The following is a 24,446-nucleotide window of genomic DNA, read 5'->3' as shown; positions in this document are numbered from 1 at the left end:
GCAGCCAGAAAGCTTCTCACTCACATTTCCTCCCGCAATCCCACTTCAGTTGGTGGCACTGCCCTACTCCTGTGCTTGCCTGTGGTTCTGTCGAAGTCAGAGGGCTTGCCTTGGATCCGGGTTACCAATGGATGCAATGAAACCAGTGGGCTTGCCCCAGACCCAGGCTCCCCATGGCCTTGTTAAAGCCAGTGGCCATGTGAAGTCCACACAGGGGATGTCCCTTGATTACCTGGCTCTGGTGATGTGGTAAGCCTATGTTTCTGGACCCCCACAGAACTGAAACAATCAAAGAGACAATACATGGCGGGCTACTATCTCCAGGGCATGACAAGGAGAGCAGACTAAAATGCACCCCATCTTCCTGTGAAAAAGGCCTTTCCACTTGCCCTGGAGCTTCAGCCTGAGAGGGAGGCATCAGGCTTCCCACACATCTAGAGGCTATGGAGGATCTCTCAGAGGCTATAAGCTGGTGGTGGGGACCATCATTGCAGTCTCCCCTGGCCTCACGACAATTTGATAAGACATCCCAAAAAGGAGCTTATACACTTATATGGAGCCCCATTTTTGCAATTGTTGCTCAGGGGATACCCCAAGATCTCCTGGTCTGAAGACCAGCTGGGATTATGATTGTGGCCCCACAGGACTATATATATTTGCATAGCTTAAAAGATGCTGCCTGAAAGTCTGGCTTCCAATCAGCCTGAATCTAGGAGCTAAATAAGATTCTTCCCCTTGGATCACTGATGTCCTGGCACACCCTCAAGAATAAGGCATATCAATAACAAATTAAGTGTTTTAAACAATCACAAAGGTATAAGAGACAACCAAGAACTAGCCAATGTTGAACAATAAGGTTCACCGACTCAACAAAGCTACTCTGTCAAGACTGGAAAAGGTAGCTATTGCACCTAATACACAGAAACACACAGAGAGTCAAGCAAAATGAGAAAACAGACAAATAGGTCCCTAACGGAAGAACAAGAAAAAAACTCAGAAAAAGACCTTAATTATATGGAAATAAGTAACCTACATGATAAAGAACTCAAAGCAATGGTCATAAAAATGCTCACCAAACATGGAAAAAGAATGAATAAACACAGTGAGAAGTTCAACAAAGAGATAGAAAACATAAGAAAGTATAAAACAGAAGCCAAATAACTGAAGAATACAATAACTGAGCTAAAAAATACACTAGAAGATTTCAACAGCAGACTGGATGAGTAGAAGCATGGATCAGTGAGCCGAAAGATAACGCAATGGAAACCACCCAGATAGGACAGCAGAAAGAAAAAAAAAAGAATTTTAAAAAATATCCATAACTTAAGGGACCTCTAGAACAACATCAAGATGAATAATATTTGCATTATCAGAGTCCCAAAAGGAGAAGAGGATGAGAAAGGTGCAGAAAACTCATTCGAAGAAATAATGGCTGAAAATGTCCCCAATGCAGGGAAGGAAACAGACATTCAGGTTCATGAAGCCAAGAGAGTTCCAAAGAAGATGAACCCAAAGAGAACCACACCAAAACATATTATCATTAAAATATGAGAAGTTGGGGTGTCTGGGTAGCTCAGTCAGTTAAGTGTCTGCCTTCAGGTCAGGTCATGATCCCAGGGTCCTGGGATGAAGGCCCACGTTGGGCTCTCTGCTCAGCAGGGAGCCTGCTTCTCCCTCTCCGTCTGCCTGCCATTCCCCCTGCTTGTGCTCTCTCCCCTCTCTGTCAAATAAATAAATAAAATATTTTAAAAATATATCAAAATTTAAAATAAAAAGAGAATCTTAAAAGGATTTCTCAGCAGAAATTTTACAAGCCAGAAAAAAGTGGCACGGCATATTCAAAGTTCTAAAAGGAAAAAAAAAACTTCCTACCAAGAATACTACCCAGCAAGATTATCATTCATATTTGAAGGAGAGATAAAGAGCTTTCCAGACAAGCAAAAGGTAAAAGAGTTTATAACCACTAAATTGCCCTTATAAGAAATATTAAAGGGACTTCTCTAAGCTGAAAAGAAATGACATGAATTAATAACAAGAAAACACAAGAAAGTAAAAATCTCACTGGAAAAGGTAAATACATGGTAGAGGTAATGGATTAATCACTTACGAAGCTACTAAGAAGGTAAAAGACAAAAGTAGTGAAACTAAGACTACAATAATTAGTTAAGGGGTACATAAAATAAAAAGATGTCAAAAGTGACGTAAAACGAGGGGAGGGAATAAAAATGTACTTTTGGAATATGTTCAAATTTAAGTTGATATCAATCTAAAATAGACTGTTATATACCTAAGGTGATATACATGAAATTCACAGTAACCACAAAGCAAAAGCATACAGTAAATACACAAAGGAAAATGAAAAAAGAATCTAAACATAACAATAAAGAAAATCATCAAACCACAAAGGAAGAGGGAAAGAGAAGAAAGGAAGAAAGAACCTCAAATACAGCCAGAAAACAATGAACAAGATGGCAATAAATACATACCTATCAATAAGTACCTTTTTAAATTATTTTTTTTTATTTCAGTGTAGTTTACAGACAATGTTACTTTAGTTTCAGTTGTACAACACAGTGACTTAACAAGTTTATACACTATGCTATGCTCACTACAAGTGTAGCTACCATTTGTCACCATACAATGCTATTACAGTATCACTGACTATGTTTCTTATGCTGTGCTTTTTATTCCTATGACTTATTCCAGAACTGGAATCCTGTATCTCCCACTCCCTGTCCCTCATTTTGCCCATCAACGCATCTCCATATGCTCTGGCAACCATCAGTTCATTATCTGTATTTACAGGTCTGATTCAGCTTTAAATGTAAATGGACTAAATTCTCTAATCAAAAGACACAGAGTGGCTGAATGGATAAAAATCAAGGCACATCTTTAAGGGGCACTACATAATGAAAAAGGGGTCAATCCAGCAAAAAGATATAACATTTGTAAATATACACGCACCCAACATAGGAGCACTAAATATGTATAAAGCAAATTTTAAAGACCCAAAGGGAGAAACCCATAGCAATATAATAGTAGTAGGGCATTTTAATTCTCCACTTATACCAATGAATAAATAATCCAGAGAATAAAATTAATAAGAAAACATTGGTTTTAAATGACACATTAGACCAGATGGACTTAACAGATATATACAGAACACTCCATCCAAAAGTACCAGGATACACATTCTTCCCAAGGTCATTCTCCAGTATAGATCACCTATTAGGCCACAAAACAAGTCTCAAAAAATTCAACAAGATTGAAATCACATCAAACATCTTTTCCAACCACAATGGTATAAAACTAGAAATCAATTAAAAGAAGAAAATTGGAAAAACTACAAATACATGGAGATTAAATAACATGTTACTGAACGACTTACTGGGTCATAGAAGAAATCAAAGGAGAAATAAAAATTCCGAGAGAAAAATGAAAACAGAAATATAATATGCCACAATCTGTGGGATATGGCACAATTGGTTCTAAGAAGTAACTTCATAGCAATACAGACAACCTCAAGAAACAAGAGTAATCTCAAATAAGCAATTTAACTTTATTCCTAAACATACTAGAAAAAGAACAAATGAAACCCAAAGTTAGTACAATGAAGGATATAATAAAGATAAAAGTGGAAATAAATGAAATGGAGACTAAAAAGAGAATTAAAAACATCAGTTAAGCTAAGAGGTGGTTCTTTGAAAAGATAAACAAAATTGACAATTCTTTCAACTCACCAAGAAAAAAAAGAGGCTCAAATAAATTGGAAATGAAAGAGGAGTTGCAACTAATGTCACAGAAACACAAAGGATCATATACACCAACAAATTGGACAATCAAGAAGAAATGGATAAATTCATAAAGATTTACAATGTTCCAAAACTAAATCATGAAGAAATAGAAAATCTGAACAGATAATTACTAGTAAGGAGTTGAATCAGTAATCAAAACCTCCCAACAAACAAAAGTCCAGGACCAGACCACTTCACTGGTGAATTCTACCAAACATTCAAGGAAGATTTAACAACTATCCTCAAACTCTTCTGAAAAATTGAAGAGGAGGGAACATTTCCAAACTCATTTTGAGAGACCAGCATTGCCCTGATACCAAACCAGACAAGGACACAATAAAAAGAGAAAATTATAGGCCAATATCCTTGATGAATGTACATGCAAAAATCCTCAACAAAACATTAACAAACCCAATTGAACAACGCATTAAAAAAGCATACAGGATGATCAAGTGAGATTTATTGTAGGGGTGCAAGGATGGTTCAATATCCTCAAATCAATCAATGTGATACACCACATTAACAAAATAAAGGATAAAAATATATGATCATCTCAATAGATGCAGAAAAAGTATATGACCAAACTCAACATCCATTCATTATACAACTTCCATCAAAGTGGGTAAAGAGGACACATACCTCAACATAATAAACATCATATGTGACAAAACCACAGCTAACATCATACTCAACTGTGAAAAGTTTAAAGCTTTTCCTCTAAGGTCAGGAATAAGACAAGGATGCCAACTCAAGCTAGTGATATTCATCATAATATTGGGAGTACTAATCAAAGGAATTAGCAAAAAAAAAAAAAAAGACATCCAAATTGGAAAGAAGTGAAGCATTCCTACTTGCAAATGACATGATACTATGTATAGAAAACCCTAAAGAGTATACAAAAAAAAAAAAAAACAACCTGTAAGAACTGATAAATGAATTCAGTAAAGCTGCAGGTACAAAATCAATATACAAAAATCCATTGCATTTCTGTACACTAGATACCAACAATCAGAAAGCAAAATCGAGGAAACAATCCCACTTACAAATGCATCAAAAATAATAGAATAAGAAGTAATAAATTTAACCCAAGGAAGTAAAAGACCTGTACATTGAAAGCTAGAAGACACTTATGAGAGAAATTGAAGAAGACACAAATGGAAAGATATTCCGTGCTCATGGATTTGAGGTATCATCTCACACCTGTTAGAATGGCTATTATCAAAAAGACAAGAAATAATAAGTGTTGGCGAAGATATGGAGAAAAGGGAAGGCTCATGTACTGTTGGTGGGAATGTAAACTGGTGTAGCCACTAAATAATATGAAGGCTTCTCAAAAAACTAAAAGTAGAATGACCATATGATTCAGCAATTCCACTTCTGGGTATTTATCCAAAAAAAAAAAACCCCACTAATTTGAAAAGACATATGGACCCCTAGGTTGACTGCAACATTATTCACCATGGCCAAGATAAAGAAACAACCAAAGCTGTAGATGAGTGGATAGAGTATGTTTTATCTATATAAAACGGGATAGTACTCAGCCATAAAAAAGAAGGTAATCTTACCATTTGTAACAACATGGATGGACCTTGAGGGTATTATGTTAAGTGAAATAAGTCAGAAAAATAAAAATGCCATATGATTTCATTTATATGTGGAATCTAAGAAATAAACAAAGCAAAACTCATACATACAGAGAAGAGATTGATGGTTACCAGAGGGGAAAAGGTTAGAGAAGTGGTTGAAATGGGAATAAGGGGTCAACTGTTGACAATGGTAAGTAGCTTTACTATAGTGATCACTTTGTACTGTATACAAAGATATAATAATTATGCTGTAAACCTGAAATTAATATAGTATTATCTATCAATTTTACTTCAATTTAAAAAAAGAAGATAATTGTGTATAGGAAAATAAATCTGAGTAAATCATGGACTTCAGTTAAGCTTTTTTAAAAAGACTAACAAGTAGACCAAGAGAGAACCTAGAAAGTACCCCAAACATTTTCCTTTATTTATTCCAATGCATGTGGGGAAGCAGTGATGTTGTAATTATATTAATGGGTTTACTAGTGTAATGGCTTAAAATGAAGGCAATTTTATTTTCAAGACTGAGAATTTTTGATGAAAAACTTTAGGTTTATATCATAAAAACATGAAGATGTGCCTCTTGCTATCTCTTTTCCTTTTATTTGTTTCCCATAACAACATCCAATTAGTCTCTTAACATCTGATCATCATCTATGATATAATTTTAATTTCCAAAAGTGATCTTGAATCTTTTTCTTTCCTTGTTATCCCTACCATTAATACTCTAACATGAGTTCCCGTCACTTGTTGCCTCAATTCTCATAAAATCTCCTTGCCTGTTTTCCAAGAAGTCATACACTTGCTGCGAGATAATTCCAGAAAAATGCTTTTGGCTTTCCATTCCTGCTTGACACTTGCCTGCCATTTAAGTTTTAGCATCTGTTTCATATTCTTTACAGTCTCCTTCTCACCATCATATACAAAACCCCATTTTCCAACAAAATTTATCCACTCATTCTATCAGGAATAGATAATGCCTTTCTTTGTCAATAACAGCAGAAGTTTCTATTGTTGCCTTAACAATTTGCAGTTTATCTGGCATTTTCTAGAACAGGAGCCAGCACACTATGGCTGTAGGCCAAATACATCCTATCACCTGTTTCTGCAAATAAAGTTTTATTGAAACACAGCAATACTCCTTTGCTTATGTATTGTCTGTGGCTCTGACTTGCTACAGCAGAGCTATATAGTTGCAATAAAGACTATACGGCCAGCAAAGCCTACATTTTTTTATCACATGGCCCTTTATAGATAAAGTGTATCAACCCCTTTTCTCGATCGTTATTTAATTTCTCTTGTACTAGTCCTCATGAGACATTCCTAACAAAGAAAACTTTCTCCCTTATACTTTCCCTAGCCATGTGTTTATTTTTCAAAGTATTGCTAAAATCACAGGCCCTCATGAGCTCTTCTAAGAACAATCAGTCCTTTATTGTCTTTATGCACTGAGATTATTGCTCATGTCTTTTACTTGGGAACCATACACAAAATTAGACTTAGAAAAAACCCTGAATAGTCTTGGCTTCATATTCAACTTTTTTTCTTATCCTAAAATTTGTTGATCAGTTGCTATCACTTTATTAGGTCTCTTCATTTTATCTCTACTTACTGCACCAATATTAGTAGTTAGCTTTTCTTTGGAGAATAGTTTTTACAAATAAATAAATAATAATCACAGTAGAAAACCATAGCCACCAATAAAGTCTTTCTGGTCTATCAGTGACCTGCATGGCTGGCCCACACTGTTTGCAATTTAAAAATTTCCTCATGATAATTACCAATGATATTATATCATAGACTTTCGGTAATGTTTGTAAAATATGATAAATGCACATGTTATATCCATGACCGAAAAGGGCTCAAAGTGATCAATTTTAACTAAAATGGAAAAAAAATAGAAAAAAATACATAAGAACTCAAAGTTCAACTGTATATACCTAATTACTTTAAAATATATCTTTTTTCACTGGCCTACTTATTCCATATTAATTTGATAATTTTTTGAGAAAATTTATAAGCCTCTATCTTCCCTGAACATGACACGGACACCATTGATTTCAAAGAGTTCTCAAAGCTTACTCTTTTACAGGACTGGGAAAGATAAGACAAAGCTTTTCTTAATCCAGTGATCTAAGGAACCACCCCATTATCACTCCAGGAGAAATTATTTCATCTTCTTAGTAAAAAAAAAACAAACCTGTAAATTGAAAAGGCAATTCACATAGCTCTTGGCTTTTACCTCCATAAATTGTGTTTGTTGTTTCTGAAAAGAAAGCACTCAGAAGGAGCAATCTGGCTAATCGTTGCCCCGTTCAAAAATAGTTTGATCCTTTAGGGTACACTTCCATGTCTTAAACATGCAAAAAAGGCTACCCGTAGTACTGGTTCTATGTTGACCTACCACTTCAACACGATCTCTCTAAGCATTATTAGAATTATGTAACTGCAAAATCTCTTTGAAGCCTGCTATGCCAAGAAACACATGTTCCCACCAAAAGAGTAGAGAAAGCGTCTGATGTGCAGTCCTACAATTTCAATTTATCATCCATAAGAGATTCTTTACCTAGAATTGAAACCTTATTTTAAGGACTTTCAATTGTATGTGGATTTTTTAAAAGAACAAGCTTATGTAGGTTTAATTGCATTTTTTATAACCTATAAATTACAGCTGATATTCTCAAGGGTATACTCTGGTTTCAATTAAGAGAGGTAGTTTAACAATTAGGAAAGCAAGATGGTAAAACTACTTTAGGTCCTTGGAACACATATACATACGGTCATTAAAATTTCTTGGTAGGATATAAAACATTTATATGGACTTTGATTGCCCTGAACAAATTACACAGATCTTTTGTGTGTAAATGCTTAGGACTTTCTAAAATGATGACATTATTTATCTTCTGATCCAAGAATGACTTGATTTTTAAACAAGAATCACATAAAATAAGAATTAAAATTATATTCTTTCATACATATTAAAATTAATGACTCAGATTATTTATACTATATTTATAGTAGTTGTTGTGGATCTTGCAGGCCTAACATATTATTACTTTCATCTGGTAAAAGGGAGGGTATATTATAGGGAGAGAATGAAATAAACTTTTTTGGAATACCAAAAATCATGGTGTAGGAAAAGTGGTTCATAATGTGTGTTAATTTCAGATAAGAAATGTCACAAAAAAATAGAATTCTTTCTCTCATGGAAAACTGTAGAAATCAGGAAATGGGATAATTTTGGCTATAGCAGTATTTTCCACAAAGTATTCTAATAACACTAACCCCTAATTGTAATAACAGAAATGATTTCATTCAATAACATTTCCTGAGTGCCTTCTCTGTGACAAACACTATTTCAAATTGATTCTTAGGGGGAAAACATATCAGTGATAGTAAGTTTGGGATACAATGTATTCTCTATCATCAAGGGAAGGTAGTTGAGAAGTTCTAAGAGGCATACCCTATGACTAGCTAGGCAAAAGGGTGTCTACAAATTTTTGGTGCATTGTCTTCCAGCACTCTGAATAGAACACCAAAGTAGCAAGGCCTTTGTCTTAAAGATATTCATAGGTGTAGCTTCTGCTTAACATAGTGGATTACAATTTAATATGTAAAAAGCTCACAGCATTTTAAGGAACCATACTAGCTTATACTAAAAGGGACCGATAACGGCGTGCCTGGGTGGCTCAGTCGGTTAAGCATCCAACTCTTGATTTCCGCTCAAGTCATGATCTCAGGGTTGTGGGGTGGAGCTCTGCATTGGGCTCTGTGTTAGAAATGGAGCCTGCTTGAGATTCTCTCTCTCCCTCTCCCTCTGTCCCTCCCCCCACAAAAAAAGGGAGACAGACACTACACCATATGTTAACTAATTTGAATTTAAATAAAATCTTGAAAGAAGAAAATAAAATAATAGAGACAAAGTTCAATTTGAAAGAGGTCTCTGGGCCCTTTACTCTGTATGAAAAAGAAGAGCATGAACCCAAGAACCACAGAGAACCTCTCTCACTAAGCAGAACTGGGTCCTAATCAAGAAACTGGTGACACGGGCCCAGGTGGATTTGAGAATTGCTATAGGCCAGTGACTGCTCTGTATCTCCCATTCCCCTGCCTCCATTTCAAATGGGACCATTTGGTTATTTTATCCCTGTGTGACTGCATGTTGGGTGTGCGAGGGTTAGATATCTACGTAGCTCACAGAGCTTCGGATCAGGAGGAGCCACTAGAGTACTTGCACTCAGGGAACTAAGCATGAAGAGCCTCTTTCACACCAAATATTGATTTAGATAATGACATCCTGGGCATGTAGCCTAACCCTGATGCCATAACAAGACTCTGAGGGTCTTAGGAATGGGGTGAGTATACTTTGTATATATAGAAGGGGCCAAAGGGGAGACTGCTAGACTGTTATTTTGGTGGTTCCCCCAATGAAACACATACCTCGTGGTATTCAAACACTTGTAAAGTCTCCTCCCACGTAAGCTTTAGAGTTGGTGAGAGGGATATTAGTAAGCATGATGCAAGCAGATGCTTGATAAGTGGTTATACATTCTCAGTCACCAAATAAAATGTCTAGCTATCCTGCTGGTGGGATAGCAGGACAGACCATTTGAAGAGAGGGAGGCCCTGAATATTCATGCAGAGACAGGCTCAGCCAACCCTCCATTCTAGTTCATTCTAGCCTCAAGTGACTATGGGCAAAATCAGCAGAAGAACCATCCATCCAGCATAGTCCAGGCCACATTGCAGAATCGAGCATGAATAAAATGGTTGCTGATTTAAGCCACTTAGTTTTGGAGTGTCCCCTGGCCCCCAATAGGTAACTGAAACAATGGTCTCTGTAGTAATTGGGAAAGGTAAAAAAATGGTACACATACAGTGCAACTTCTACAAAAAATAACTATATATTATTCGGATAGGCAGTAAAAAAGTGAAATTTCAGATGAATAACAAAGAGTGAAAGAGTAAAGAAAATTCATATTTTCATCTGTAAACAGCAAACAGGAGGTTGAGAACATAGCACAAGGTGCCTATGGTAAAAAACACCCAAGATAAATCTGGAATGAAAGGTTGAAACTTGATTGTTAAGGATCATGTATGCCAAATAAAGTCTTTGGACTTTGTTTTGCTGGATGATAGGGCCTATCAAAGACTTTTAAGTAGAGACATGAAATATCTCCATTGTAGACATACTGCAGCAGTGTGGAGTCGTAAGTAAAATAGGAAAAACCTCGGGGCAGGGAAACTTAAACCTCTTAAAACCTCACTGCATTCATTGAGAGAGTAGAAATTGGCGTGCATAAGAATAAATTCAAAAGACATTTCTAAGGTAGACTGGAGAGGTCTTGGTAAGCAGTTAGGGCAAGGTGAGGAAGATGAAGAAAACAAGGATAAGTGATAACTTCCTAGCTAGAGCTACTGGAATGATGGTGATGCTACTTAATAAGAAAATAAAGAAGCACCTTGAACAGGAGGTAGGCTGGTTGAAGTAGATATTGAAATAAATTTGGGTACATTGCTGAATTCAATGTGTCTCATGGACAAACACGAAGAGAGGACTGTTAGGAAACTGAAAGTATACTTTTACTGCTTGTGAAAATTTTTGGAATTACTTTTTGAGTCATCAATAAATAGGTTGTATGGGAAAATACTGAATAAATAAGATCAGGGGCTATAATTCTCAAGCTGGCTAAATGACAGAATCATCTGATAGCTGGATTTCACTGATCTGGAGTAGTACACAGAAATCAATAGTCTTTAAAAGCTCCCCAATTAATTCCAATATGCAGCTGAAGTTGAGAACTACTAATGTAGAAGGATAAAGGGATAAAGTTGTAAACAAAACTCTGGTAAACCCTAGCATTCAAGAAAATTCAAAGGAAGAAGATCCTAAGGAAATTTACAGAGCTATCTATCAGAGAACTAAGAGTAGAAGTGATAAAGATCAGTGTTAAGAAAACCAAGAAAGACCCAGAGGATCTGGCAATTGAAATTCCATGGCCCTTGCAAGTGAAGTTTTAATATAGTAACAAAGAAGTCAAACTGTCTTTCATCATCTCCACTCTATTAAACCCTTCCAATGAGTTTTTAATTATTATAATTTTCAGTTCCACAATTTTCATTTGTTTTTCTTTTATATTTCTTTGCTGAAGTTTTCAACTTTTTTCATCTGTTTCAAGAGATTTTAGTGACTTGTTGAAGTATTTTTATGATGGTTGCTTTAAATCCTTGTTGGATAATCCCATCATCTGATTCATCTCCGTGTTGGTATCTGTTTTCTTTTCTCATTCATTTTGTAATTTTCATGACACATGACCAGTGAGTGTTCATTATTACAGACTACACATTTTAGATACTACAAAAACTCGGATACTATTTAATCTTTTTATTTATGTGGGCAATCCTGTTGAAATGTAAGATGAGGGCCAAGTACTTATGTATGTTCAGCTGCCTCCTAAGCATGGCTGACATCTTCCTGGTGAAAGCGTGCTGTTGACCCACACGCCCTTGCAGCCTCCAGTCAGGAAGTAAGCTCACTTCCTGTTGAGTCCCACTGACACCAGAGAAGGGACAGTGGGAAAATCGATACCAAGTAAGCCTACCTCCCACCGCCTTATTCTGCCTTCTTTAGGGTAGAAGCTTTGCTCCCCACTGACCCTCACTGATACCAGGAAAGAGGGATGAAGCCTAGCAGTGACCAGGCCTGCCTCACAGTGCCTCACAGAATCACACTGCTGCTGTGTGGGGATGGAGGCTCAGGTTGCCACTGGACCCCAGTGATACTCTAGCAGTGAAATGTAATTCTAGCCTAGCTCCACACGGCAAAGGATAAAAGATCAGTCCCCCACTCAGGTGTGCTGACTCTACCCCAGCAGGGGGATCATATTACTGCTGCCTGCTTCTGCAGGCAGGGGATGCAAGATTAGCTCCTTGCTAGGCCCTGCCAACATCATCTGGTGGGGCAATTGGAACGTTGTGGTCATGTCATTTCCTCAAGTCCTGAGGTCCCTAGACAATCCTTCCTTTCACCTTTCACAGACTTCCTATGTTTGTTTGCTGTGTTATTTCCAGGCTTTTTAGTTGTAAGATGGAAGCCTGGGAGGGAAGGGGCTACTCCATCTTGGTGGAAATTGACTGTATTCTACACTTGTGATCACAGTACCTGTAACTAATGCACTCTTATTTTCTCTTATGTAATCTACTTGTGGGTAAAAACAATTTTTTTTAATCTTTGTAATTCTAGTATTAGCATATTAGATCATGATCAATAGACATGTGTTACAGAGATGACTAAATAAATGGATTTCTCTAAGTACCTTATGATAGATGCTTAATATGTACTTTCAAAGAGAAGAAAGAATTATTTAGTCTCTAAAGAGAACATTAAGACTTGGGCAAAGGAAAAAGATACTAGATAGAATGCATTACAGGTATGTCATTTGAAAAAATATGTTTTCATAAAGGAATTACACAAAAATCAATCACACTAACAGCACTAATAATGTACATGTTGAAAATGAAATTAACAAGATACTATCACGAACACACCAAAGAAAATGCAATACTGAGGTATAAATTCAACAAAATGTGTACAGAACTTGTAGCTGGAAACTACAAAATGCTGATGAAGAAATCAAAGAAATCCTAAATAAATGGAGAGATCGGCTGGTTCATCAGTTGGGAAATTCAACATAGTAAAGATAACAATTTTCCTTCCAGTGATTATAGGTTTAATGCAATTCCTATTAATATTCCTGTAAAGTTTTTTGTAGACACAGATGGTCTTATGCTAAACTTTATTTTAAAAGAAACAGGCCCTACAATAGCTAAAACAATCTGGAAGAGAAGGATGAAGTGGGAGGAATCACTCTAACTAATATTTAGCCCTAGGATGTACCTACACTAACCAAGACACAGCAGTATTGGCACAGGGCTAGACACACAGATCAAAGGAGTAGAACAGATAATCCAAAAATAGAACCACACAAACATGCACAACTTATTTTGAATACATGTGCAAAAGCAAGTCCACGGAGGAAGCATAGCTTTTTCAACAAATGGTGCTGGAGCAACTGGACATCTACCCGAAAAGCTAAACCTTAACCTAAATAAACTTTACACTTTACACAAATATTAACTCAAAATGAATCACAAACAAATGTAAAACAATACAACTGTTGACAGAAAGGTTAATTAAAAAAAGAAACAAAACAAAATCTTCAGGATCTAGGGCTAAACAAAGAGTTCTTATACTTCACACCCCAAGTATGATCTATAAATTAAAAAAATAATGAACTGAACTTCACTGCAAAAGATCTTAAGAGGATAAAAAGACAAACCACAGATTGACAGGAGATATTTGGAAACTCCATATCCAAAAAAGTAGTATTATCTAGAATATATAAAGAATTCTCAAAACTTAACAGTAAGAACACGAATCATTCAATTAACAAACAGCAAAAGACCTAACAGACATTTCACTTAAGAGGAAAGAGAGATGGCAAATCATCAGCGCATGAAAAAGTGTTAAATACCTAGCCATTAGGAAAATGCAAGTTGAAACCACAGAGAGATATCCCGATACACTGATGGGGACGATAAAAAATGATAATACCAAATGCTGCAAGGCTGTGGAGAAACTGGATCACTCATAGATTGCTCGTGGGCATGTAAAATGGTACAGCTACTCTGGAAAATAGTTTGGCAGTTTCTTATATGACTACACATGCACCTACCATACAAACCAAATGCATTCTTGTGCATTTTTTCCCAGAAAAATGAAAACTTATATTCACAAAAACATGTACATGAATGTCCACGGAAGCTTTATTTTCAATAGCTAACAACTGGAGACAACCCAGATGCCTTTCAATGAGTGAATAAACACTGTGGTAATGTCCATGCCATAGGACACTCCTCAGCAATAAACAGCAAAAAATTATAGATGCATGCAACAAATTGGAGAGATTTCAAGGAATTACACTGAGTGAACGATTCAATTCCAGAAGATTATATAATGTATCATTTCATTTAACAACATTTTTAAATTAAAAAAACAGACATGGAGAAAAGATTACTGGTTGTCAGGGGTTTGGGTTTGGATGGGGAGAAAGGCAGAACGGACAAGAAGAATCATGGAGATGATGCCACTGTTCTGTATCTTGACTGTTTCAATGTCAAGACTCTGATAATGAGGTTGTATGAATTGTGAAAATGTTACCATTGAGGGAAACCAGGTAATGGATTCATAGGATCTCTTTATATAATACTTGCAACTATGAATCTACAATTACCTCAAAAATAAAAATTTTTCTTCTTTCTTTCTTCTTTCTTTCTTTCTTTCTTTCTTTCTTTCTTTCTTTCTTTCTTCTCTCATGTGCACTGGCTAGCTCTGTATATGAAACTTCTGATAGAGCATAACTAAAGGGGGGGTAAAAATTGGGGGTCAAGACTACAAGAAAATTTTAGTTTCTTATAAGATAAACTTATTCCAAAGGAAAAGAAAGGAAATTGTTGTACAGCCCTCCTTCATTTACTTTTTCACGTAAAAATAAAACAAAAATGTTGGAAGGAGAAAACTGAGTAAAAACCCAGGTAGCATGCAGCAAAGAATTATGTGGTATTATCGTATCCTGAATAGATAGCAAGAGAAGGGAGTAGGAAAGCTCTTGTATGTTATGTTGATAGTAAACTTAAGGTGTCCCCATTATTTATATCATTTAATTGTACATTTACAGATATAAATGCAAATTAGCTATACATGGGAAGTCTTACTGTTAAAACTTTTCACTGATAAAGATCCTGAAATACTAGAATGAGTACAAGCTAACATTTTCAAACATCTAAAGTTCGTTGCAAGTGGATTATTTAAAAGCTAATGGTGACAGTTTTGTGGTCTTATAGCTAACAATGTGCCAAAATGTCAGTGACTCAACTAATGGGCTCCCCTCATGCCAACACCAAGCAATGCTATTTAAACGGCCTGTTTTTAATGATTTTGAGTACTACTTTCCAAATTGAAAAAGGAAGCCATATTAACACTAGTTTCAAATCAATTGGAATATTTTAAATCCGTAACAAGACTATTTTTTTCCTGCAATTTACTGCTCTCTCTAGAATAGTGCCTGACACATACAAAACTTTACAGGGCACCTTTCATTAAAATGCAACCATATGAACATATGGCAAATGTCACTGTTTTTGCAACTTTTCAACCTTTCATTTATTACTTTGACTATAAATTCAGAGACATGTTAATGTAATTTCTCAGAGTATTGGGTCATGGTGTATATTTACACACATCAAAGAATTGCAACTTCAGTGCTTTAGATATTCAGATTACTAATGTGCATGCATCATTATTTTCTCATCAACAATAAATAATGAAATGAAGTGTTAGACTATGGACGTCCAGCTCAATTCTAATCTCAGATAAATGAAGACACGCATTTGCCTATCTTGAAGAATCACCTCTACATGCATGAACAATCAGAAATAATGATTTTTTTAAAAAGAAACAGAGTGAAATTAAATCAAATCACTATTGGTTAAGTGAGGAAAGCCAGTCCAAAGAGTACTCTTTAACTGTACTAGTATGGCAATTATTTATCAATGTCGTTACAAAATCTCTCCTTCTAGTAAGAGAGATGTTTGACCATAAAAGGACTGGAAGGTAGACCATAAGGGAAAGAATAAGAGTTGCCAAAGGAATGATGCATTTGTCCTTTTGTAGTCCATCAGACATTGTTCCCAAGCACAACTTTATTTGCTTTCATTTATATTTTCCAAAATTAATTTTAACTTGTATGCTGTTAGTGCTAACAACTGTCACGTGGTTAAGAGTTAAGTTTAACTCTTATGTGGCTCTGACGGATTTTAATGTCCTGAAGTACCTGTGGCCGTGACTCAGCATAAAATAACTCTTGCAGGGGGAAATAAGGGGGAGGCATGATCCTCAAACAGTGCAGTGAGAGAGCTGCAGATCAGAGTTTCAGAAGTGAAAGTCAAATTTTGATTTGAAAAAGACACTGAGACCTCCTCCAATTGAGAATCTATTGCATTAGATTTGGCTTAGTTTCTCTTAATAAACCAAAATGCAGAAAGACAAAGATTTAAACACACCTTCTATATGCCTGTACCCTGCTTTGCCAATGCTCTTATAATCTAATGACATCCGCAATCATTCATGCAGGGTGAGATTCACAATCCACGAAGGGCTAAATACTTAAACTGAGATTTTTTAACCGCTAATGTGTTACATGGATACTGTTTCAATGCATTATCATTAAGCCAACTACATGTCTCTTCTACAAACAAAGATGTATGGATGTGTGATGAGTTTCTTTGTGGATAAAGGCACAGCCTTTGCTATTAACTTTTCTTTGGCCCTGAGAGACCCAGGAAAATTTCTCTATTGACCCAGCATTTTTAGTTAACAAAATGATCTGGAACACAGCCTTCTTTTTCCCCTAACACGGCAACGCTGCCTTTGTCTTCCAGCGCACATGCACACGTTTACCTAAATCATCTTTACAGATGTGTGTGAACCGGAGGTATCTGTGCTCTATTTGTCTGTGAAGGGCAATAACAAAATGTTACAACCCATTTAGCGATAAACTATGCATCCTTTCTGCAAGTCTTTGCTTACATTTTATTTGCAACTTTTCACCTCCTCTATAAATTTTATTTCATAGTCTTTAGTAATTTCTGGCAACATAAGTAGATACCCAGATGGTATCTCTTTTCTCCATAAGCCAGAAATAATGTCTCAATATAAATTCCAATCCCATCTTTTAATGATTTAGGTTCTAAATTTTAGAAAGCAGCAACACACACAAATATTGAGACAAAACCTTTAGGTGAAAGGGATAGCAGCAAAATTTAAGTATAAGAAAGGAGCATATGATTTAATCGATTTAGCAGTAAAAGAATGAAAAGAATACCTGATGACACAGGCGTAAAGACCACTGTCCTGAAGTAGTGTTGGCCGAAACCAAATGGAGTCTTCTTCCTTGCTCATTCTACTTCCATCAAAGGCTATTGGCTCTTCAAAGTCCCCAGGTCCAGAGCTTTTGTACCACATCAAACTGAGTCCTGCACTTTGGGCCAGGGAGTAATTTGCTCTGATATAACCATAAAAGAGTGCACATTTGATTCGAACAGGCTCTCCCACCAAAACTTGGTATTTCTTGATATCGACAGACCAATCAGTGCATCCATCAGCTATAGTGAACAAAACAGAGAGAGAGAAAGGAAACATTAGAGAAAAAAGTGAAGCAATTAGTTCATTCATTTACTCATTCAACAAATATTTATTGGACATTTGTATTGAGCCACATTCTACTCTAGGCACAGATGATGCAGGAATGGATAAAACTCAAAAGGGCACTGAGAAGTAATTTACCCTGCTAAAAAACAATGCCTTTTACTCTAAATCTACTCTTTTGCTTGTTTTTTGAAAATGGATCCGGACCTTTGAAATATTTCTCTTTTGCTAGCTGGCATTACAGCTCTGTGAGTAGAGGGTTCTAGAGAGACACGGAAGAAGGAAAGGGTTTTTCTCCCTGATTCCAGCATGCTTCCTTGGAAGGTTCTTGCAATGGGTGAAGCTTCTCCAGCACCTGACTCCTGCTTCTCCAGTATCCAGTTCTGCAGTGCACAGTAGCCAGCAGCTTGGAGATTTTTTTAGCAGAGCTTCAGGCAAGGAACCTTCCTATGAAGCACTTTCCCAGGCACCTCAAAAGGTGAATCTCTGTCAAGTTCCAGAGGACAGATTTCCAACACATTCTGCCATTATGACACCTCTGTGATGTCTACCATTCAGTAAGCCATGTACTTTCCTAATAAGGTTTGGATCTCAGTCCTGGATGTGGAATGATGTGGGACACTTTCCCTTGGATGCTCTCTCAGCTATAGGGTTTTAGACAATGAGAGTAATTCTTCTAGTCTTTAGGGCTCTCTTTTGCTATGGACTGAATGTTTATGTCCTAAAATTTACATGTTGAAGAGTTAATCCCCAATGTGATAGTATTTGGAGGTGGGGTCTTTGGAGATAAGTATGTTGAGATGGGGTACTGAGGGCAAGGCCCTCATAAAGGGATTAGTGCTCTTATAAAGGACACCAGAGATCTTCTCTCTCCCTCTGTCCCTCTCTCCCTTCTTCCCTCCCTCCTTTCCTCCACGGGGTGGGGCTCATAGAGAAAAGTCCATGTGGGCACACAGCAAGAAGATAGCCATCTGTTAGCCAGAAAGAGGGCTCTCAGTAGAAATCAAATAAGCTAGCACCTTGGTCTTAGACATGTCAGCCTCCAGAACCATGAGAAATAAGTTTCTGGGGGTGCCTGGGTGGCTCAGTCGTTAAGCATCTGCCTTTGGCTCAGGGTGTGATCCTGGCGTTCTGGGATCGAGCCCCACATCAGGCTCCTCCACTGGGATCCTGCTTCTTCCTCTCCCACTCCCCCTGCTTGTGTTCCCTCTCTCACTGGCTGTCTCTCTCTCTGTCAAGTAAATAAATAAAAAATCTTAAAAAAAATAAATTTCTGTGTGTAAGCCTCCCAGACTATGGTGATTTGTTATGGCAGACTGAGAAGACTAATACATCCTTCTTTCTTACTAGCCAATCCTTATCACTCTAATGCCCTGTTATATTTAATAATTCTTTATATAAACCTTTCTTGTTCAAATTGGTGTGTGCTTTATCTCTCTGATTGGACACTCAATGACAAAACCAGAAATAAATATTTTATAGCCAAATAAGGCAAAAAGAAATGCAACAGAAGTAGGTCAAGCTCTGGTAGTGGTTTCACAGACAGAGACAGAGGTACATAGTCACTTTGCTCTGCTGGAAGCATCAGTGGAAGTTTGAAATAAAAACCATGGTGAAAAATGCGGCTGATGGGGTGGGGGCTGGATGGATTTTCTGGGTGTCATGGAAGCACTACCTTCCAAATGGCATCTTGACACCATTTTTTTATCACACACACACAAAACAACAGGCTCCCACAAAACAGATGCATCCCCATTATCATTATCATAGAGAAAAGGTGGATTTCTTGCTCAGAGGGGACAGTTGTCCAATAATTATGAAGATAATCAATTTCACAGAACTCACAAAATATAAATACCAAACAAAAGGGCAAAAAGCAAGAAAAGAGGGACTCTAACAGTGATAGCATCTGAGTACTGCAAGAAGAATTTAACTTGCTACAGATTAAAAAGAGGGCAAACTAAAGGATCTAAGAATAGGATGAATGATGTAGGGTTCAAGAGAAGGAAAATAATCAAGAGGAGAAGGAAGATGTGCCTTATGAGAGCAAGGAAGACACATGATCTATAGAATTATCTACACTTCTGATCTTAAAATAATATCTAACATCTAATGAGCACTTAACTACGGCTGAGTTTACAGATTTTCATTTACCCTTCATAAAAATATCTATTGAGGCTTTTGAACTAACTGTTCTCTCTACATGGAAAATTTCTCTTTTTCTCTTTTTAAAAAGATTTTACTTATTTAGTTTTTACTTTAGAGAGAAAGAGAGAGTGCTTGAGCAGGGGGAGGGGCAGAATGAGAGGGAGAGAATCCCAAGCAGGCTCTGCGCTGTGTGTGGAGCCCGATATAGGGCTCGATCTCATGACCCTGAGATCCCAACATGAGCAGAAACCAAGAATCGGATGCTTAACCAACTGAGCTACCCAGGCACCCCAACATGGAAGGTTTCTCACCAACTGCGTGGCTTCCTCCCTCCATTCCTCCAAATATCACCTCCTTGAAGAAGTATTTTGCAACCTCCTTGTCTGAAACACCAGCTTCTTATCCTGATCACTTATTCCAGATTCTGCTTCAATATTTTTCATAGGACTTATTACTATCTGATGTTACATTATGTACCCACTTTCTGTTTGCTTTGACTCCCCAGTAGAATGCGAGCCCCTTGAGAGACTTTGTCCTTCTAACTCACTTCTTTAGCCTCAGTGCCTGGAACTATGCCTACTAACCAGCTCAACACACAGTTACTGAATGAATGAATGAGTAAATAAGGTAACTAAATTTTACAACTGAAGAAACTGTACACCAATGCCAGGATTCCCACTAAGCCATGTCTGACCCTAGAATTCATTCTCCCTACCACCATGATATTTTGTTTCCTAATTATGGTATTTTCAATTGCAGAACATTCAATTTAGTTAATTTTAATTACCAAATTTTGGTACAAAATTCCTATCAAAGAGTTATATTTTGGTAATGTGTAGAGTAAATGTGCTAGAAGCTTGGCGGACATCAACGTCCAAGTTATTGCCATGATTCCTGTCAATGACTGCTGCGGAGCTGGCACACGCATTAAATGGAATGACAGAACTGTACACAGAGATGTCAAGGTTATATGAATATATGTGATATTTATCAACATTATTTTGTACATTTATCCCACTGCATGAAATAAATCCTAGGCAGGATTTTATTTTAAACAGTTATAATTCTGGTGATAAGCATGAAATCATCTTGTTTTACCACTATATGAATTATAATACAATTCTAGAATCAAGTTATTGTAACTGAGGCCATCTGTCACAGAAGACATCTCTGCCAGTGAAAAAGGCTGAAACACCTTCAAGGTAGCAGTAAAAGCAGGGAGATAAAATTATTCAATCTCCCAGAAGATTTGTAAGATAAAGCAAAATGCTTAAAGCAAAAAACAAAACTATTTAGTCAAGAAAATTCTAAAAAGTAACAAATTAGATCAAGAGAACAGAGGGAGAGTTGCACTGGGAAAAGTGATATTAATATATACTTTTAGCATATGCTTACTCAGAAAACAGTTGAAAGAAAACCATAAATATTCTGAAAATTAAAGTTATTCAGGGGCACCTAGCTGGCTCTGTTGGTAGAGCATCAACTTTTGATCTTGGGGTTGGGAGGTTCGAGCCCCACGTTGAATGTGGAGATTATTTAAAAATAAAATTAAAAAAAAAGAAGAAGTTTTTGGGATACCCGGCTGACTCAGTCAGTTGTGCATGCGACTCCTGATCTCAAGGTTGTGAGTACAAGCCCCATGTTAGGTGTAGAAAATGCTTCAAAAAAAAAGATCTTAAGAATAAAAAATAAAGTTATTCAGTACTTAACTGTCAATCAGGAAAATAGTTTCTAACAGTTCAGAGTCATAAGACAAGGAAAAGGCAGAGGTAAAATGAATAAATAACAGCACCTTGGATGTCAGAGACACCTTATGTTCATTTTATTTTATTTTATTTTTTAAAGATTTTATTTATTTATTTGACAGAGAGAGAGGCAGCCAGTGAGAGAAGGAACACAAGCAGGGGGAGTGGGAGAGGAAGAAGCAGGCTCCCAGTGGAGGAGCCTGACGTGGGGCTCGATCCCATAACGCCGGGATCACGCCCTGAGCCGAAGGCAGACGCTTAACGACTGCGCTACCCAGGCACCCCTGGGCTCGTTTTAATATGGAAACAGATGAAGGATCTATAGCTTGGGAAGTTCTACTACCACTGAGCTTGATGCATGATGCTAAAAAATATACTATAAAATCAGTAAACATGTTTTAACACATTTTTGGGAAGGATGTCAAATAATACTGAAGTAATTCAAGATATTTTCAAGTTACTTGGATAAACACACTTAAATGAATGATGAGCTTATGTCTTCTTTCAATATTTAAAGCATTTTAATAAATGAAATAAGAGTGTTACTTTTTTATCTCTGTTAACATTTTTCCTCATTTACACACGCACTCTCTCTCTTACTTTGTGTTTTTTTTCCTAAACCATTTGAAAATAAGTTAGAGATATAGTGACATTTCATCCCCCAATACTTAAGTATGCATCTCCTTATGAATACATTTTTCTTATATAGCCACAAAGCATTTTTTTTAAATCTTGTGCAGTAGGACATCTCAAATCTTAAAAGAAAATGTGGTAACTTAAAACCTAAGTCTTGATGACAAGAATCACTACTGATTATGCTCAGTTTTTCCTTACCTCAACACACAAGCTCTGCTCGTTTGGAAACAATTGTTCCAAAAGTGTATTTCTAGACAATGTTAATTCCATCATGTAAGTCACCATTATTAGTATTGAAACTATCATCAGGTAATTGGGTAGGCCAGTAGCATTTAATCTGTTTTTCTGTCTTTCAGAATAATACACCCTTCTATAAGCCTCTCCCAAAAGTTTACTATTAATATTCTTCTTTTGATGAGAGGCTTCCATAGAAATACTCTAGTTCAGTGGCCCTCCTGCATTACATAATCCCTCATACTCCGTGGGATGTTATGAAGTCATACACTCAGAAAGGAGGGCAGGAGTAGGAAGCACCGTATTCATTCACTTTTGTTGCCACCCATAACGTTCTGGGAATTTATATGAAGGCAGTGATGGAATTAAGATTCAGAACAAATTCCTTTACCAAGGAGTTTGTACTGATGTACCACTTCATGAACAAAGAATACGTAGACTGTATAATGTAAATATATTCAAATGAGATTAGGGAAAGGATTTTTAATTAAGTCATTATTACTAATATTTCCATGGTAACAAGCTTGAAGGCTGCATTCCTAAAAAAAAGTGTAACCATGTGTTGAGCTTACACATAATACATTCTAATGTGAAATTTTAAGACTTTACTTATAAAAGGGCAAATTATATTACTCTTAAAGTATCTACTTGGGTAGGTACATTGCAATAATTATAAAATGATAAAGACATCTATGATAATGTAACAGATCCCCAACGTGATCCCCTTTACTAAGCTAACATAGCCATTCTCCAGTTCCTTTGAGTACTTCAGGCTAACAGCTCATAGTTGTCGCCTTCTGTTAAAAACTACCCTTGATTGACAAGAGCCACCCTGTCCGGAAATGTACAACCCCTTTGGTGTGCCCACTGCCAATAACTGACTTATATGAGTGTACAAAGCCTGCTCCTTTGCATCAGGTAGGGATATCCTAATAGGGCAGTTTATGCACCAGAGCTCCTCTGTGTGTGGACCAGGCTAAGACTGCAGTTTACTTGTGACCTCTTCCCTTAGCTCTTTCCCCTTTCCTATCCTGCTTCCCTTTTCCTGAAGAGCACTCGATCAATTTTGCTCATCAAAACCCGTATTTGGGTTCTATTCTAGGAAAGCTGATCTAACACAGTAATATCTTCAAATAATGAGAACTACCTTCATCCTAGTTTCTGTCCTAGGGGCTGAAGATCAAGACAGGCAGAGCCCTTGTTTCCAAGGAGCTCACAGGCGAATAGGGAGATTGACAAATTAAAACACACTTTGGAAATGTATGATTAAGAAATGCACAGGGCTGCTCAGGAACATGTTCCATGAAGAGAAAACATTTGAGATGCCTCTCAGTAGCTAAGAAGCTAGCCATGGGTGTTATACGCAACTAATGAATCATCGAACTTTACATCAGAAACCGGGGATGTACTGTATGGTGACTAACATAATATAATAAAAAATCATTAAAAAAAAAAAGAAGCTAGCCGTACAAAGAGTAAGCAGGCAGTTACTGACTTCGGAAGTGAACACAAAAACAAAGACAAAGAAATAATAGGTAGCAGAATTCTGCANGCTAGCCGTACAAAGAGTAGGCAGGCAGTTACTGACTTCGGAAGTGAACACAAAAACAAAGACAAAGAAATAATAGGTAGCAGAATTCTGCAGTCTTTGTGGTATAGAAACAAGTTTAAAGCAGAAAACAACAAGAAATGAGGGCAAAGAAATGAGCAAAGACAAATAGTGGAGGTACTTTAATGAGGTGTAAACAAATGTTTGGCTTCATTGTGAAGGCGATGGGGGAGATATTGAAGAATTTTAACCAGTGATGTGTTGAGGCCAGGCTGATAGTTTTAGATGTACCATGCTGGCTGTATTTTTAGGTAGAGATATAAGGTTTTAGCCAGGAGACTGATGTTATTGAAGGGCTGAGGTTGGGCAGAGGTAGTAAAGAAGGAGAAATGGAGTAGATTTGAGAAAGATTTAGGAGGTAAAATTGGCAGGAGCAGGTGACTGACTGAATACAAGCAGTCAGGGAGAGGAATAATGCCAGTGCACTCG

At 36.9% G+C, this 24,446-nt stretch overlaps 1 protein-coding gene across 2 annotated transcripts in view; it reads right to left on the bottom strand.

Annotated features, from left to right (window-relative positions):
• The window catches only part of IL1RAPL1 (interleukin 1 receptor accessory protein like 1), a 1,333,324-nt gene that overhangs the window by 651,623 nt on the left and 657,255 nt on the right, over positions 1–24,446 (bottom strand). For both annotated transcript variants that reach the window (XM_034649157.1, XM_019797284.2), the window contains one exon: positions 17,323–17,602. In XM_034649157.1, coding sequence (XP_034505048.1) covers positions 17,323–17,602 — 280 coding nt within the window. The remainder of the gene's footprint in view (positions 1–17,322; positions 17,603–24,446) is intronic.

The sequence above is a fragment of the Ailuropoda melanoleuca genome, chromosome X (genome assembly GCF_002007445.2).
Source record: "Ailuropoda melanoleuca isolate Jingjing chromosome X, ASM200744v2, whole genome shotgun sequence".
In the NCBI taxonomy this organism is placed as follows: Eukaryota; Metazoa; Chordata; class Mammalia; order Carnivora; family Ursidae; genus Ailuropoda; species Ailuropoda melanoleuca.
Note: the sequence above shows the minus strand (reverse complement) of the source record. Positions and strands in the feature narration are given on the sequence as shown.